This window comes from Equus caballus, chromosome 7 (genome assembly GCF_041296265.1).
Source record: "Equus caballus isolate H_3958 breed thoroughbred chromosome 7, TB-T2T, whole genome shotgun sequence".
Taxonomy (NCBI): Eukaryota; Metazoa; Chordata; class Mammalia; order Perissodactyla; family Equidae; genus Equus; species Equus caballus.
Genome location: NC_091690.1, coordinates 59,632,136 through 59,651,115, shown reverse-complemented (window position 1 = coordinate 59,651,115; position 18,980 = coordinate 59,632,136). Strand labels below are relative to the sequence as shown.

Genomic DNA, 18,980 nt, shown 5'->3' with positions numbered 1-18,980 from the left:
GCAGAACTTTTAAATCTCAACTAATCCTCACAATGATTCAACGAGCTATAAAAAATATTTTGTACCTTCTGTGGTATTCTATAGTGCTTAGTATATGTGGTATGTTGTCCCAGAAAGAGTGTGCATAACGAGTGAGTCTCACCAATTGGGTCACTTAACCTCTGTACGTCAAACTGAAGCCATCCCAAATAGCCTTGGTCGAGAACTAACAAATGATATATACAAAAGCATTTTAAAAGCGCCATAAACCATACAAAAGAGCTAATATTATCATTAATTGTTATAAAACCTGTCCTGATTTCCTTCCTCACTATGCTTTGAGCATAAAGAAGCAATAAATTTCAAAGCAGTCTTGAATTATTAAAACGTATATGTCCTGAGTACGTTTCACACAAGGGTAAAATTAATTCATACATATCTCCATTTCAGATTTAACTATACTCTCTATTGAGAAACAGCTGTAAGACAAAACCATTTGATAATCTTCTATCACAGCATACCTAGGCCAGACTGGCTGCCTTCAGTCCCTGTGTGCATTTATGTGTACTTCTCTTTAACTATCAGAAACAATAGGTAGTTGGAGCAACCTTAAATAAATGTTAAATATGTCAGGTGTTCAATGAAGATCTAGAAAACTTGAAAATCTCCAGCATCACTATAGCAAAGTAAAAACAATGTAGTACATAATCCAAAGAAAATTTCCATTTTGCCAAACAATGGCCACATAAGCACCCATATTGGCTTAAATCTTTGTCTCTCTACACATCTTCCACCCAGTGCCTTCTTATGTTACTAGTATAACTGAGCAACTCAAAAGATCCCAAATAATTAGAAATAGTTTAACCTTCTAAAACCTGAAGTTATAACTGACAATCTTTTGAGTGCATACTATCACATACTTAATGGATGTAAAGGAAACTTACCTTCTGTGTGCACAGCTGACACATAGGTCCAGTTGTATCGCTTCACTATGTCCACCATGGCCCGTGCCTGTTGGGCATCTGAAGGCACAACCCTCATGAAGTACTTAAACAGAGTCTTGTCACTCAGATCCATGCTTGTTGCCGAGTAAGCAATCTGAGGTATGTTGAAAAGCTGGAGCAAGTTCTGGACCTGAATGGCCACAGAACTAGAGCCAGGCCCAATGACCCCTACTATGGGTTTCTTGGAGCGGAAGGAGGAGGAAGAGCCATCCACACAGCGCACCAAACCTTCTTCTTCTTCTGAAGAAATGAGGGAGTCCCTTATGAACTCAATGCTCTGCTCTAGGGCCACGGCCGAATGCCAGCAGGAATCCCTTATCTCACAGCCCAGTGTGATGTTGGGCAGAAGTGTGGGGTCTGAGTTGATTCTCTCCAGGGTGTGCAGCATGGCCTCCACTCTCTGAATGCCATACTGTTCACGAACTGCCCCACACTTCCTTTCATGAACTTTGTCCACGGTGGGCTGATGGTGGACAGAAAAGAGAGCTCCAATAATGATGTCACCTGGCATGTGAGCCACCACCCTCCTCTCACTGGACTGTGCACTCCCACGGACATCTTCTTTCAAAAGCAGGACTGACAGGATCAACAGAAGGACCATTTTAGGAAAGGAGTTCAAGCTAATAAAGATAGCATGGTGGGGAAAATTTAGGAGAGTTCTGATAGATAGGCTCAAACAATGTCTTAAGTTGAGTGGCAAACCAAGGAATTAGCCAATAATTTAGATGTGCTTTCTAAAGGACCACCATGTCCCCAGGTACCATTTAGTTGGATGCATCCATGTGATCATGATCTTCAAAATCTGGAAAAAAAAAATAGAATGGGTATTTAACAACATAAGTGCAACTAATTTGGGAAGCTCTCATGGTCTATTGCTGGTAAAGAAAAAGAGGGCTTTGAGGACGCAGGTTATCTACCTACAAAAAAAATTCAAAAATCTTTCTGACTCTCCTTGGTGATGTTGTGATTTGCTGAAGCAGCTGATATACCTTCTTGATCCTACTTTGCTTAGAGTAATATTTTTTTCATTTGTTCATCTGGAGTACACAAAATCGAATCTTACGTGTGGCAGGCCACACTATACTGTCATACGGAGGTGAGAGAAAGTATGCTGACAGCAAAACTACGCCATGAAAAGAAAACTCTAGGGAGTATGCACCTCAAAATATTAATCATTGGTGATCTCTTGATTATGATATTTTTTGTTTTAAAAATGCTTTCTGTTTCTTTCCAAATTTTTAGCATTGAGCTTTCATTAATTACGCAATTACAAAAAGCCTAAAAAAAAAAGCCTACATACTCCCCTTAAATGTAATGTAAAGCAAGTTGAATAATCTCCCCAATAAATATTATGTCTAATTTCCATATGAGACAGAACAAAGATAAATGAGGCCAGGTGGGTAGCTCCAAGTTAAATGAACTGTAGGAGAGAAGGAAGAGGATTGAGAGATTACAAAGTAAAATGCCCTCCAAATACATAGGCATAGCAAAGTGAGCACCAATTTTTGGAGAAAAGAATATTCAGGTTCAAATTCCAGTTCTGCTATTAAGAAGTATTAGTAAGTTGTTTAACGTCTTAGTACCAGAATTTTGACATTTGAAAAGAGGGGATAATATGTACTAGACTGCCTTATGGGAACCAACATAAGATATCAACTATGCAAATGTTTTGTATATTGAACAGGGCTGTATACATTCAAGATATGATCTTTTCTGTTATTCAATTTCCAAGGGCATTCTGTGGCTAGGTGGTGAGGACAGAAAATTCTCTGGCAACTGACTTGGTCTCCAGAGTCTTCAAAGTAATTACAGAGTCTTGTAAGAAAATTCACAGTTATCAGTCGTCTATCCCTGATCCAGGAAAAATTTCCACATTACAAGACTCAAAAGGCTGGGAGGATGCATACTGGGAACTACCCTTCCAAGCCACTAGAGCTAGGAACATCGTCATCTGTTTCAGTTCAAACTCCTGGGAAGAAGGAAATTTTGTCCCAAGTTGCCTACAGCAAATTCTAGGATGATTTGTAAAAGGGAACTGGCAGATTAGTGATTTGGATTATTTAAAGGATTGTATAAGAGACTTATTTTGTATGTCATCATCTCTGCCAGCCAAGGATCTCAAATTATTTTAAAGTGACTAACTCCCTAAGCACCACCTTTCAAAGATAGGTGATGCTTCTTGAGGAATTTATGCAATGACGATGCTTCTTCAAGAATACTAATGGCTTTTAAAACTCATCAGATCTGCAGAAATTCTAGTCCAGACACAAAACGAATATAAGCTGAATCACATTTCTAATCACTCTCACCCTCATTTTCGCCATTTCCTTCTACTGTTTCCTATGGCAACAGAGCAAGGCTGCCTCTGTATAGTGCCAAACACTAAAATACAACACCTCACAAATAACTAGATCTTCCAGAATAACTAGGTGTTTGGCAATATTTAGGGGAAAGCATCAGTTTTGGTATGAAATTTGGCATTGCAGACAAGGGGAAAAGGAACAAAGACTGATACTAATTTTCTCATTGGGAAATTATCTGAATATTCCCAAGCTTTCCCTTCACTTTGCTTAGACCAAAGACCTGGGGACCCATGCTTATTCTCATGATCATGTGAATTCTACTGCAGACAAAAAGAAAAATCTGAAGTAAAAGGAATCACAATTTCTCATTAAAGCTAGAATGTTAGTGAGCAAACTCAGTAACAAAACTGGACTCATTTTTATTATATAAGAGCACCAAAGTGATATGAGAGACTAGAAGTTACTCATCAAACTGGTAAAACTAAAATATCAACCTCATGCATTTTATTAGTTGAGTTATTTTCAGCAAGCCCTATACACTGAGACATAGTATATATATAGTACTGAAAGATTTTATTCCTATTACAGGTTAAATTTATTATTTAACTCATTCAACAAATATCTATTAACTATTGAGTGGAAAGACTGATGTAACAAAGAAATGCAATGATGTATATGGATAGTTACTATCATTACCTTTCATTGAGCACCCATCATTCACCAGGCATTTATTCATTAACTCATTTAACAAATATTTGTGGTGGCCTATGCTATGACTCTCTCCTGTGAATTAAATGTTCAAGAGTGAAAAGGGTATACATGCTTCCTAAATTGATGGGGTTTGTTGATCAGTATTCTAAAAGGTGACTTTAACTGGAATTTGATGAATGCAAAGAACAATAAAATGAAGAATGAAAAGAAACCCGTCACGTGAAAAGTGTGACTAAAGTATAAAAAATGGGAGGAATAGCAGTACGAAATGAAGTTGAAAAGAATAATAAAGGGCCAGACCACATAAGACCTTGTAGGTTCTTGAAAGAAATTTGGATGCTAAGTGCAACAGAAAGTCATTGAGGAGAGGAACACAAATGATTGGCACAATCCAATCTTAGAAAAGATTGTTCTAGCTGCCCATTGTGCTGATTAATGGACTACAGAAATCCGACTGGAGACACTTATAATAATCTAGGTAAGGAATGATAGTGGCTTGGCTATGATTGGTGACAGCAGATATTAAGAGAAGCAGACACAATCAGACATATTTTGCAAGTAGAATCAACTGGACTTGCTGATGGACTGGATGTCGGTAGTAACGTAGACAGGAATCTGGGTCTACTCCCAGTTTTCAAGTCTAAAAAACTAGTGTATTTTGGTACCATTAAAATAGATTGGATAGACTGGTACAATAACAGATGAGGAGCAGAGGAAAACAATGATTTGCTTTTGAATGTGTTAAATTTGAGATGCTTTTGAAGCATCCAGATACAGAAGTCAAAGAGGAAGGTGGATATGTAAGGCTGGACCTAGAGGAGCATTTTGGGTTAGAGATGTAAATTGAGGGTCACCAATATATAAAATCTTTGGAATGAATACAATCACCTAGACAGTAAGTATAAATAAAGAAAAGGTGGAGCTGAGAAGTAAGCCCAACAGAGAGGTCAGGTTGTGGAAAAGCCAGCTAAGGAGACGGAGGCAAGTGGAAAGTAAGGAGAGAAAGTAAGGACATGTGATGTCAGAGAAGCCAAAAGAGAATGTCCTAGGCACTTTATATTTACAGACATACACAAGGCTTTCATGTTGCAGAGAATAAATACATTCCATTCCCCCAGAAGATATATGCTATTTGCATTTTGTGTCTGTGTGTGGGTATGTCTCTGTGGGGAAGGCATGTGTTTGTCAATAATCCTTACAACAATCCTGAGATGTAGGTATAATTTTTACTCTCTATTTTACAAATTATGTAATGTGTTTTGATAAGTTAAAAACTAGATAATCGCTTAGGAAGTGATGGAGTTAGAATGCATGTCTACGCTTAGCAACTCCATAACATACCCTTTTCTTTATTCTTTACTGCCTCACCACCCATTCCTGCAAAAGAGGTATTTCTAAAGTCCAGGGAAAATGAGAAGGGCCACCCAAACACAGTTTGAACTTCCCAGAGATATAGAATCTTACAGGAGTTTCCTTGCAAACTAGAGGGTGAAGAATATTCCAGAAAAAGATATAATTCAGTACCTAGAAGGTAGAAATGTGTATGATTATCTAGTATAAGTGTATTTATAATACCCTTGGATTCCCCACTAGATTATAGCCCACCAGATTATAAAGCAATAACTTCTTCATAATCTGCCTTGGATACATACAATGACTATATTTTATTGATATTAGCTATGAAGCTAAGATACCTGAAAACTATAAGGTTAAATAAGAAGTTATCCCACTGCTCCCCAAATATGAGAACTTAGTATAGTATAAATTCCAAATAGACCAGTAGGATATATACCAGCTCCATTAGCATCAGACATCAATTTTCTGATACTTATTAGTGATCTGTCCACTAAGTGTTTATTGAATAACTATTCCGTAGTAACCACTCTTCTAGGACTTGAAGAGTAAGTTACAAAGGAGACATACATTCACATCCTCATAGAGCCTATAATCTAAGTGGGTTTGTCAGACAATTAATGAGATAAGGAAGTAAAATATTGTATGTTACACAGTAATAAGGGTTAAAGAGAAAAATAAGGCAGAGAAGGAAGATAGAAAGCCTCAGAGATCTGGGAAATTTTTAATTATGTAGCTAAAGAAGTATAAATTGTAAAAGTGAAATTTAAGAAAATCCCAAAATAAGTAAAGGAATCAATTGTGCAAATATCTAGGGAAAGAACATTCCAGGTAAGGGTAAAGTCAAATGCAAAGTCTCTGAGGCAGATTTATGCTTAGCGTGTTAAGGAACAGCAAGGAAGCCAGTGTGACTACACTGAAGTAAAAATAGGGAGAGAGGAAGAAGTGAGGCTTAAGAGCTATTATGATAATGTAGCGTCATTTTGGACCTTAAAAGACTTTGGCTTTAACATTGTGTGAGAATGATTTTATGGAAGAGTTTTCAATACAGGAGGGACATACATTGACCAACATTTTAACAAGAACAAAGGCACAAAGGCAGAACCGAGAGAGCAAGTAGGAAACTATTGTAATAATTCACATTGGAGAAATGACAGTGGCTTGGATCAAGGAGATGGTAGTATAGGTGGTGAGAACTGTTGGATTCTGAATGTATCTTGAAGAGACAGTGAAGAGTTTGCTGTCAGATCTGACTTGGGATGTGAAGAAAAGAGAGGAATCAATGAGGACACAAAGGTTTTCAGCCTGAGTAAATAAAATGTAATGTCACACTGACTGACGTGGAGAAAACTGTGAAGGAGCAGATTTGGGTGGAGAAAACAGAAATTCAGTTTTGAAATATCAATTTTTAGACACTTAATAGAAATTCAAGATGAGATACTGAATAAGCAGTTGGATGTAAGAGGCTGAATTTCTGGAGAGAGGTATGCATGGGAGATAATAAATGTGGAAGGCATCGGCATACGGATGTTCTTTTTTGTAAACTGTGAAACTGAGTGAAATCACCCAGGAAATGGAAACAGAAGACAGTGCTGATGCTGAGCCCCAGGGAATTCCAATGTTTAAATTCCCAGAGATAAGGAGAAACCAGCAAAAGAAACTGAAAATTTTTTGGAACAGCAACTTTCTTTTGTTAAGTGTGCACATGTGTGTGCGCATGTGTGTATAGGGGGAAATGAAATGTGAAGTACTCATGTTATAATAAGCAAAAATAAAAAGCAGATACAGTTTTATTTTCACAAGAAATATTAGCAGTGTGTATGTATGCATACACAAAGCCTGGAAACATACACTCTGACAATAATAGGATGTAGTCTGGGTGGTGGGAATATGCGTAATTTTGTATTTCTTCTTTGCCATTATCTGTGTTTTCTAAATTTCTACATTTACTATCAAAATATATTTATTTGCGATTTTTTTAATGTATAGGACTGAGGGATCTGCCTTCTAGATTTCTGCCACAGCTTCCCTTTTGGCCTGTTTCCCCTCAATCTGCCCTTCCTCGGGAGTCTGCTAGTCAAGGTAAATTTGCGTCGCCTCCAGATAGACACCTCTTTGCCCCAATGGCTGTGTTCATGCTGCTTCTGATCCCTAATAGACTCTTATTTCAGTGGCCTTCATGGCAGAGTTTTTAACGGCACGGGCTTGGAGTCAAGTAGACCTGGGTTTGAATCCTGGCACTGCCATTTCTTGGCTGTGTGCCCTTGGTCACTTAGCTTCTCTGAGCCTAACTGGAATGAGAATAGTACCTACCTCAAAGAATCTTAATGAGGATTGCATGAGGCAATGCTTTTAAATAGTCCCTTCATAAAATCTTCCCATATGCCTCACCTTGAAGTGTTTTGTCTATTCTCTGAACTTACGTGGTGTTTTTATCCATACTCTTCCCAATGATATTTATTACTGAGCTAGTATAGTAGCTATTTATACACGTTTTGTCTTCTAACTTCAAATCCCTTAAAGGTTAAATCTGTGCCATACCCAGCATCTGGTATAATCCTTGTACAAAATAGATGTTCAATAAACCCTGCTGAATGAACAAATAAAGTGAATTGCCTCCACTTGGCTTTCTGGTCAACTATCTGATTAAGGGTCCAAGAAAATACCTCCTGCACCACCCCAGAAAATTGAAAACTGTATGATGAAACTCCTTCTGTTCAATGGGTCCAAGCAACAGAACACCTCAAAAAGAGAAGCAGGGACTGACAATGTGGCAGGGAGAAACTTTTAGTCTTCCCCAGGGCTTTACAACATAAAGGAAAATAGCATCATATATCTAGAGAGCCCTGTTGATGATTCAGATTAACTGGGACCCATGGAGATTAAATGATTTTTAGCAGGGCTGGGACCAGAACCCAGCAAAGCATCATCTTAAAACCCAGGTTTAATCACATTCTACAACTTGGCGTCTGCTCTTCTATAATTTTCTAAGCACATAATCTTTTATAAATAGATCTTTTTATTTAAACGGAATGCTAGTATGAAATCTATCTGTATCATAATATATTTTTATTCTTCTCTATATAATATCTTATAAATATCTTTCCATATTAGTTCATTTTGATGATGGGGACTACGATAACAATAATTAAAATACACAGAGAGCTTACCATGTGCTAGGCACTATGCTTAGTGTTTCACATGAAACATCATTTAATTGTCATAAAAACAGATTTTGCATATTTTGCAGATGGAGGATCTGAGGCTCAGAGAGATAGAATGGTTAAGACTTCAAAGGAAATGAATAGCAGAGCCAAGATTCACACTTAGAACATCCATCTCTTTTCAACAATTGCATAGTCTTCAATTATATGAGTGCACCAAAATTTTATTAATTATCCCCTACTGTTAGATATTTAGATTGTTTGCAGATTTTCCTACTATCATAAACAATGCTGCACTTTACTTACTTTTGGAAGTATTTCTACAGGACAAACGTGTGATATTGCTGACATAAATGTTTTCACATTTTACAGTCTATCAATTAGATTTTAAAAGGTGGTATTAACTTCACTCTCGGTCCTTTCTTCTTAACCTCATCTATTCTGGGTACCATACAATCTTCTTGCCAAGAGGACCTGCTCTCTCTTGCTTCACCACATGTTCATAGGTGAGGCCATTTCTCTTTAGCTATCTCACCACGAGGTTGATTCATTCGTTAAGCAAGGGTCTGGTGGGAAACAAAAGGAGGGGGAATAGTAATACAATATTACTTTATTTTCAGGGTACAGAGCCTTTTTCCATTATTAATCTCACTTCAACCTAAAACTAAATTACTGTTAAGAAAGTCTGATTATCCTCATTTCATACGTCAGAAAACAGAGTCTCTAAGAGAATAAATCATTTGCTTTAGTTTATAACTCTGAAGTGGTATGGGTTATAGGTTGGTAGCAAAAAAAAAATGGGGTTCCTGCTATATAGGTAATAGGGAGGAATTAACTAATACAATGATTTAAAAAGCTTTCAAAATGTTATAGATCTACAACTTAACAATATAGAGACATTTAATTCAATCAAAAGTGGTAAATGAGAGTTTACATAAATAGTGCAACTTATATTATATATTGGTTCAGGGTCCTATTTTCAGAAGCACTAGGCTTCTTTATTCAGTATTATATTTCTAGGTTTATAGCATAATAAAATTAATCACTACTCCATTATAGAGAATAATAGACATACTTAATATGCATAAAAGTATTTTCTCTCAGATAATCAGACAGTCTCATATTGTATCCTAAATGAACAGAAAAGAGAAATATTGGTGTGTAGAATTTGCCACAAATGACAACTTATATTGTAATCAGATTCACAGCTCACTTTATCTTTAATTTTCAACAATCTTCTCAAATACTGACCATCTTTTGGCACAGATGCGTCTTATATAACTTAATCCCCACACAAGCAAATCACACAGCTCAGGACATTAACACTAAAATGATTCCTTCTGCCTGAGCAATAGCTTCATCACAAATAGGCAGGGGTGTCAATATTGCATATGCCATGGATGCCTTTGATATATTTTCCTGAAAACAAGTGCATTCCATAGATAAGACGCATTCTGAGGTCTAATGATACTGAAAGCTTTATAGTCTGAGGAAAGTGCCATTGTTGTAGCTATCTCCAGCACACATCTGTGACCTTGTAAACAAGCAAATCCAGCACCCCCTCTGCTTAGTCTAGGACCAAAAAAATGCCATATTTTAATTGAAAGCCCCTTAAACAAACAAAAGCTGTAAAATAATATTGTACAAAAGTGAAATCTGTAATTTTATGCACTAATTAAAAGGTGCTGGCAGTAGAATACAGCTCACTAAATCATGGTAAATCATTTAAACAACTGGTTTAGCAGTCCATGAAGACCTGAAACAGCCTTCCACAGCAAAGCAATAAAAATGATGTAATCCACTGTTAACTAGTCTCAATTTAATTATCAAGTAGGGATTCTAGGTCTCTACCCATTTTGCAGCCTTCAGCTGCTTTCGTGTTATTTATGGCATACCTCTAAAGACGGTAAAGCATTACTATGCATATTATATTACCTATCATCAGATGCTTGAAAATGTGGCTTTGTATTTCTAACTCTATCTCTAGCAACTTATTAATAGCTAATATTTATTGAGCACTACTTTGTGTTAAATAATATATAAGCATTATTTAACGTAAGTTTCACAATGACCCTATGAGGTATGTATGATTACTACCTATATTAAATATCTCTAGAAATTAAGGGTTAGAGGTGAAGAATCTTGCCAGAAGTCTCATTCCTATAATAAAGAGCAGAGTCAGGACATGAATCCAACTCTCTCTAGTTCCATAGCCCACATTTAACATAATCAGATGATAATGTCCCCCCTCGGATGAAATGGGCTGGTTGGTTAAACCTTATGCATTGATTGCAAAACATTCTGGAGACTCTGCTTTCCATTAAATTCTTACGTAATGCCCATCAGCTACATTCAGAAGCCATACAAACAAACAAATAAATACAGGTAACTCTGTTTCCTGGAATCACTTAGGTCAGGGTTTCTCAACCTTAGCACCGTTGTCATTTTGGACTAGACAATTCTTTGTTGTGGGGGGGGGGGGGGGGCTACTGCCCTGTGCACTGTAGAATGTTTAGTAGCATCTCTGGTCTCCAGATGCCAATAGAACACACCCTTTCTAGTTTTGATAAATACAAGTGTCCCCAGACACTGTCAAATGTCCCATGCAGGTCAAAGTCATCCTCAATTGAAAACAGCTGATTTACATGAAACTCATCCTGGCAAGGTCTACATAATCATCAAAAAAGAACACAACTTGGAGCTAATCATCTGGATATGTCAGTCCCACAAAGCCCTTTCCTGAAACTGCCGAATAATTCTACAGGGAGTAATTTGAAATAGGCTTGCCTTATTCCTTCTTTACTTTGTAACTTGTTTCTGGCTGCATTATATTGTCTTGAAGCTTGCAACTTCATTTTGGGAAATACAGATTAAACCACGAGAGTCAAGAATGATATTGTCTTACATTAAATAAGCATAGTTCTGGGTATCCACAAATTACAAAAATTGAATGTGAGAAGAGTATTCTATGATATACTTCACCATTCCCAAGGCTATTTTTAGTATGAAATACAAAGTTCATTATCAACTTCCACAAGGTAAAGAATGATAACTTTATGCAGTAATTTAAACACTGAATTTTAAAAACCTCATTTTTATTTTTTAAAAAGTAATATAATATTATATTATTTATCTTTCTTCCTGGTTTTTAAAGGGTTCTACTATATTACTGTGTATGAAGGCAAACTGACTTTTTAAAAATATTTTTCAATTATTCCTCTTCAAAATAATATGAATGTAAATAGGCTGCATTATTACTACAGTGCTCACAAGTGCTATTATGATTATGAGCTTTTAATTTTCCTGAGAACATTTGTGCTCAAAAGTTTAGTCAGTGGCCTATAACCAGAGTTACTGTAAACATTAATCATTAGGGAATTATTTTTAGGTCTGACATATTTACAATACCAACAGAATGGCATCTGTATAAAGTACAATTGTTTTGCATCTAAGTCTTTAAATTTCCTGAATAGTTTGACTAAAACAAGAGAAGATATTTGAGACAGCAGTTATGTATCAACCATAGGGCTCTTGAGAAGATTTAGTTCAATAACATGGGAAACCTAGGAAACATTTGATATTCAAAGGCCTGAATGGGATTAATAGTTATAACTACCATTTCTGTGGTGTTCACTGTGGGTCTGGCTCTTTACTTATATTTGTGCAATTAATTTGTCATAATCACCCAGTGAAGCTAATAGTGTTACAAACCGTTCCCCATCTTAAAAATGAGGAAACAGAGGCAGAGCAATGTCGAGTAATTTGCCCAAGATCACACAGCTACAGCTAGTAAGCCTCAAAACTGGGATTCAAAATCAGGCAATCTTGTGAAGTGTCTGCACTTTCAACCATACCACAACTCAATGGAAACCACAATGAAACAATTCTATGATGTTTAACACCATAGATTAAAGTTATCTAATGTAATGGAAAAAGGGTAAGTTTGAGTGCCAAAGAAATCAGATGCATATATATATATATATATATATATATATATATATATATATATATATATTTCCATTTCCTTGTTACAGGACAGTGGAAGAAAAAAACGCAACTTAGTTTTAACAACAGAAAAGTAAGGACAAATATTGCCCTGTATGACTGCTATAAGGATTAAATAACTATCCAGGGCTTGGCATGGTGCCTGATGTGCTCAATAAATGGTACTTATTAGAGCAGGGGTGAGCATGCACCAAGACTTGCTTGGTTCCCCTTCTGATCAAAGGTACATATAATTCAAACAAGATTAGAACTGGTAAAATCTAGATTTTTTTTCTCCTCTCCATGAACTTAAAGAAAATAAAAGCAAGCCTATAGCATAACATTTTTTAACCAGGTGAGATAAAGGAATATCAAGAAGATATTATCTCATTTACAAATAGTTGAAAATTCAAAATCCAAATTTTCTTTTCTTGAGTTATACAAGTATATCATAAACCAAAAAATATTTCTTTTGATGCTCCTATCTTCTTATGTTCTCCTAAGCTCCATTCATTAACAAAAATGATGACTAAAGGATGCCTCTGCACTAGAATTAATATTTCTTTGAATATTACAAATAACACACATTTCTAGATTTGTAGAATTTTCATGCTTTGTAGTAATACACATTCAGTATATCCAAACTCCAAACAAACTGATTAGCTTCAGCATATACCAACATACATCAAAAGGTAATCTTCACTATTTTGTGAAGTTAGTTTACACTCTGTCTACTAAAATAATACAGAAAAAAGTATAAGGAGGAATAGTTGAATGTGTCTCTCTCTTCATCCCATGAGGATAGAAAGCCTGGGAGAAAACGGTGTACAAATAAGTACAATATTTTTCATGATTAACTTATCTCATATTTTCTACCTGTAATGTTGCCTACAGTTTATCAGCATATAATTTAGTTTTCCTATCTAAAATGCTCTGACAATTCCATAAAATACAATATAATAGGACTCCTATAAACTTCTCAATGCGTGTTGAAGAAAATTAGAATTAATAAAATCCTTTAGTCACAAAAGTAAGCATGTTTAATGAAATAAATTATTGTACTAGAAAGCAGAACAATGTCAATAATCAGAATAAAAATTGAAAATTGCATGTAGTTACTCAAGTATTCCCAAAGTTTGTATATTTTGTGCTGCTTGGACCTAGTACCTATAAGTCAGTTTTTCAGTTTTCACCTTGGTGTTTATTGTCATGTCCGTAATGTACACTGCGAAGTGACAGTAAAGTCCTGTATCTACCTATGAAAGTAAAGTGAAGAACTGGCTAAGTACTTGGATTATTCAAATACATCCCCCTTCCCCCAAAGAACCTCAATATGCCCTTTAATAAATGAACATTACAGAGTTTGGTTTCTCTTTGACCATAGCCCACAGCCCAAATGTTGCCATGTGATAGCAGAGATCTACGGGGTGCAATGAAAATACCTACATTATGTATTTTGTCAAGCAGAGTGTAAATGACTAGGGAAAGCTTTTCTTTTAAGAAAAGCAGTTAGGTAGAAAGTATTCTAACCACATTCTTCTCCTAAGACATCTTGGAGGACCTGTCCAGAGTGCTGAAAAGGTTTCCGCTGGAGAAGGCTGGAGACTTTGTGGGTTGTGCATTAACCTGATGAGTTCAGGAAGCAGTATTTTCAAGTCCCAAACCAAAAGCCCTTTTAAATAGAAATAGGCATCCATAAAATACAGAAATAGTCACTGATTCTTAAATGTGTAATTGCATGGATATAAGAGAGAAATTAAAGGAGAAAACGCCCTGTGCTCGATGAGGGAAATGAGGAGCACAAAGCACACCTAACAAAAGGTAGCATACCTGAACACTCCAAAACTCAAAAGAATGCCTAGAATGTCATATAACTAAGGACACCACAGAAAACATCAGCTTAGTCCCACTGGAGGAAGGGGCTGCACATAGGACAAGGCAACGCTCCTTTGGCTGCCTCGAATGGCCAGCAGCTAGCATTAAGGAGACAGAGTAGCTACAGCTCAATCTCAAGGGACTCAGAACAATAAAACATCATGCAGGGAATGAAGAAGAAGGTGGAAGGGAGATGCTGCCTTCCCACTGGCTTGTGTCAATTTCTTTGTGGGAAGTAAAGTACTGGAGAGTCTGTCTGCCTGGCTACTTAAGCTTACAGTTCAGCTGAGGCAGCACCAAGATTGTGCCTAAACAAGTACAAGTGCTTGTTAACCTCGCCTCGATTTCCTTTTCCCATAGCACCTGCTTCCGAGGGAAATGGGGGCAGTCAGAAATCCCAGCACCAGTTCCAAGAGCCCTCCAGGTAGACTCTTCACTTCCCTCTGCGAAGTCCCAAGTGCAGATTAGGATCTGTTTACCTGCTAGCTGGTGGGCCTGCCTCGAGCTCTTTCCCAAAGTCGCTGTAGCCTGGGCTCCCTCCTCCGCAAGCCGCTCATGCTGCCTTTCCGGGGTAAGGAGCAGGCTTTGTGTCCGAAGAGAAAGATACATCCACGGGAGAGGAAAGAGCGGGAGGGCACAGACTGGGGTTCCTAAAGAAGCACGCTAGCCTGAGTGAGAGAGCGGCGCTTTCAGCACCACCCGCTGTCCCCCCTCCTCTCGCAGCAAGCGCCACCGTCGCGGCGGCTAACCAATCTATTGGGAAGCAATTCTCCTTCCTTTCCCTTTCCACCTTTGCTTCTCCCAATTCCGAGCCCTCGGGTGGTTTGGAGGAGCACAGTCTGCATTCTAAACACGCGCACCTGGCCTTAGAGAGCGGGACCTCGGATCCGAAGGCATGCAAAATCCTTTTCTCAACCCTCCTTTACCCCATTGCTCTTGCCTTTTCTCCCAACAGGTTTAACTAAGGCGGTCCGCAAATGGAGCAGACTTCAACCTCGAGGTTCTGGCCACCCCAGCTCCATCGCCTCCCCCTCCCCCAAACCAAACTGTTAACTACCCAGCAAGCAAGCTGAAAGCTCCTACATCCTTCCCGGGCCTGGGGACACTTGGGCACGCAGATACTTAGCAAGCTTACCCCCCTGTTGGCCGCACAGCGGGCAGTGAGACGCGGTCTAGCTAGCCCCCCATAAAGTTGGGCCGTGCAGAACAGCGGGGCAGAGCCAGCCTCTCCAGTCCTGGGCTCCCCCCCAAGATGATCTTAAGCTCATCTCCTTCACTCAGTGCACGGAGAACAGCAGAGCTGAGGGCGGCTGTGCAGCAATCTCCCTGCTACTGAGAAAGGGGAGAAGGGGGGAAGGGGAGAGCGGAGGAGGGAGGGATGGTAGTTTGTATTTATAGAGAACAGAGTTCTCAGAGCAACTTTTTGGTGCCACCAAGTGGCACAGTGAGTTCCTTTAGGAACACAGACTTCAGTTCGAATCTGGATGGGTAAACCAGTTCCGCAAACAGATGCTCACACATGGGGGGAAATAAGGGGCACCCCTAGGACTTGAGTTTTACCATGTGAACCTTCTTATCTCAGCACCTAGGATGCAGATTTCTAAATTCTAAGAATGAATTTACATTGAGGGGGAAGGGGTACCTGTGCCGTCTTTGGACAAGTGGCAGACATGTCAAGGACACTGGGTAGATGCCAGTTGCCTCCTATGAGTCTAGGAACCCTCATTTCAGGAGGAATATCTATTCCCTTCTCCCTCCTAATCCTTCTGCTCAGATTACAGTCTTCTGAGATCTTCACTCTAAAACCTTCCTGCCATCCTGGGTGCCCAATATTTAAAGTGGGATGCCACTCACTTTCCTTGTGTTAGAGTCAATCCAGATTATTTCCCAAATCCTCAAATTCAAAGAACTTCATAGCTTGCCACCAAACCTCCTTCTTTAATTGCTACCATAAAAAAGCATGTGACTTTAAGCTCTCTGGATCTGAACCTCTCCAAACAGCACTCAGAATTCCAGCTTCTCTTGGCTGTAGGCTAGGTGTCTGATTGTCCTGCTCACCCATTCCCATAGACCTTTCAGCATGCATTACACCAAGAGCACAGCCAGGAGCTTACAAATGCCCTTGATACTTTGAGGAAGAGTGCCCTGAAGCTTGCTTTATCTGGATTTTCTGTGTGTTCTTCCTTCCTTGTGTGCAGATCCTTGAACCCATACAATAATATACAGACACTACTGCATGGGAACTTAGTGTCTCAAAACACAGAAAAACCTCTATATTTTACAGATGGTGAAATTGAGTACATAAAGGTTGAGGGACTTGTTCAAGGTCACACGTTTCCCTAGAGACCAGCCCAGGGACTACCCAGGGTGGGACTGAATGAACACAGTGATGCCAAATTTGACTTCCAGTCTCCTGCTCCTTCCAGCACCCCACACAGCCCATTCAGTCATATTCATCTCCCTTCTCTTCCCTCTCTCTCCCCATATCCCTCTCTCTGACCTTATCCTTTGCCAAAGTTCAATAAAGGAACATAGAGTAAGGACGTCTTCCTAGCCCCACGGAGAGTATATGAACTTGAGCTTATAGCCAGAGTTGCAAGTGAACTCCCTTAAAAATGGCCCCCTGTTCTAGAAAACCTCTCCCTCTCGGTAGTGTAGTCATGGAAGTGTCATTTTAGAAATGGAACACTGGCATTTACACCCAATCAGGTCCCTCTTTTGCTGCCTCTTTTCAGGGTACCAGGACCAGCAAATGCTCTTATTAGCCTCTCAGACATCTAATGGCCTCAAAGATAGAGAAGCCCCCCTCCTTTGCTATATGCACCCCTTTGTGCACATGTATCGGTATGCAAGAAAGAGAAAGAGAAAGAAAGAGAGGTGTCCAAACGCCTCCTTTGGCTCAGATCTCTATTTTTTCTCCTCTGATTTTTTTTAGTTCGTTTTCTATGGAAACAAGCCCACTTAAATCCCTCACTTATGCAAATAAAAGCAAAATGATCTTCATAAACCTCTCATTGGAGCGACGCCGCGGTCGCCTGGGCTCCTGACTAGAAATTCATGTCTGATTCACACAGCACACGTCCTTGCAGGGTGACTTTTCTAAACTTGCAGGACCTCGTAGCGTCTCCGGCTCCACCAGTACTCCACCTGCCCACCACCTGCCCTCCTGGGTCCCTTTCGCCCAAGCTCCCGCCCCTTGCCTGACTGCTCTCCATCCCTGTGCTGGGGGAGGGGCTCCGGCGGTATCCTACATCCGTGGTGACTCTAGAGCTAAAAGAAAGAAAAACGCGCTGTGCTTACCAGGTGTGCGCCCTGATCCTGGCGCCCCCAGCCAGCCGCTGGTCGCGGGCTTCCAGCGCTCGCGTGGCGGCCTCGGCTGCAGCTGGAGCGCTAGTGGCGGCGATGGAGGCAGCGGTGGCGGTAGGCAGAGCGGCTCCGGGAGCCGCGGCGTTGGCGCTCGCTGTCTCGCGCCAGCGCCGGGAGCACGTGCCGCGCTCGGGCAGACGCAGCTGGAAGCGCAGCGCAGGGCCGACTCCTACACCTGCAGCGCGCGGCGGGGGGCGGAGGAATGACCAGGGCACCGACGCGGGGGGTGACAAGGGTCTTGAAGCCTCAGAGTCTCAGGGTTCAGGCGAGGGTAGCCTCGGGCTCCCTCTGCAGCTCCTCAGCTTCCCTCCGGGAGCCGCGGAAGGAGAAGAGCTGAGTGGGGAGGCGTGGGTGGTGTGTCACTCAGAGAGAAGCTGAAGGAGCAGGTAGATAATAAGCTTCTCTCTAACGATGGCACTTAAACCCCTGACAGTGACTGAGAGAAGGGGCGCCACTGCTGGAGGGTAGAGAGAACCAGAAAGTCAGGGAACCCCAAGATGATTCAGAAGTGTGAGTGATTAGAAAGAACGGTCTCTTTAATGGCATTACTTATTAATAATGCCATTTTGCATTTGTCTGCACTTCTTACAAACGATTCTTTCTCCATCCATTACAATTTCTTCCTCCGTGGCAGTGAAATATCTTTTACTTCCTCAAATGACTTTGCTCCCCTTCCCCCAATAGCCCCATAGTTGACCAAGATTGTAAAAAATGCTTAGGTTATCGTTACATTCCGAAACCAGACTTCATTTCTGCCTCTGAAAAAGAGATTGCTATAAATTAATTGCATGACAATTTAAAGAAAAGCAAGACATGGCAGAAATATGATTATGATTATTCCCGTAATATTTCCCTGTCTGAATTTTGAGAGCCAGGTGCTTGCAGCCGTTGCACTCAAGATTAGAAGATGAGGATGTGAAGTCAAAGGAGTTGGAACTGATGCATACATTACTAATGTAGATTTCCCACCAGAGCCTTGAAAACAAGGCAAGTTGTTCTTTGATAGCTTCAGGATTCAACAAGAAAAAGATATGTATGTATCACACCTTGTTGATCTTTACAATGGCATCTTTCTTCTCCCCATTTTCGTGTGTTGTCTGATGGTGGCATTGTCAATTTGTGAGATTCTTTGACTGCAATCCACAAAGCAAGCTTTTGTCCTTTGCAAAGCTGTGATCCATTTTCCTGAATAAGAAAGATGGTATAGATGAGAAAATACAAAAATACTGAGAGTTCTGAGG

General features: G+C 39.6%; 1 protein-coding gene across 6 annotated transcripts in view; it reads right to left on the bottom strand.

Annotated features, from left to right (window-relative positions):
* GRM5 (glutamate metabotropic receptor 5) overlaps positions 1-18,167 on the bottom strand; it is a 474,085-nt gene extending 455,918 nt beyond the window's left edge. For 2 of the 6 annotated variants that reach the window (XM_023645596.2, XM_070273228.1), the window contains exons 1-2: positions 17,674-18,167; positions 924-1,785 (exon numbers count right to left, since the gene is read on the bottom strand). In XM_023645596.2, the coding sequence (XP_023501364.1) occupies positions 924-1,584 (661 nt within the window). In that variant the 5' untranslated portion in view covers positions 1,585-1,785; positions 17,674-18,167. Of the gene's footprint in view, positions 1-923; positions 1,786-14,852; positions 15,024-15,508; positions 15,721-17,673 lie in introns of those variants that run through there. The other 4 variants (XM_023645593.2, XM_023645597.2, XM_070273226.1 and 1 more) reach the window with 3 other exon arrangements.
* Positions 18,168-18,980: the final 813 nt, after the last annotated feature.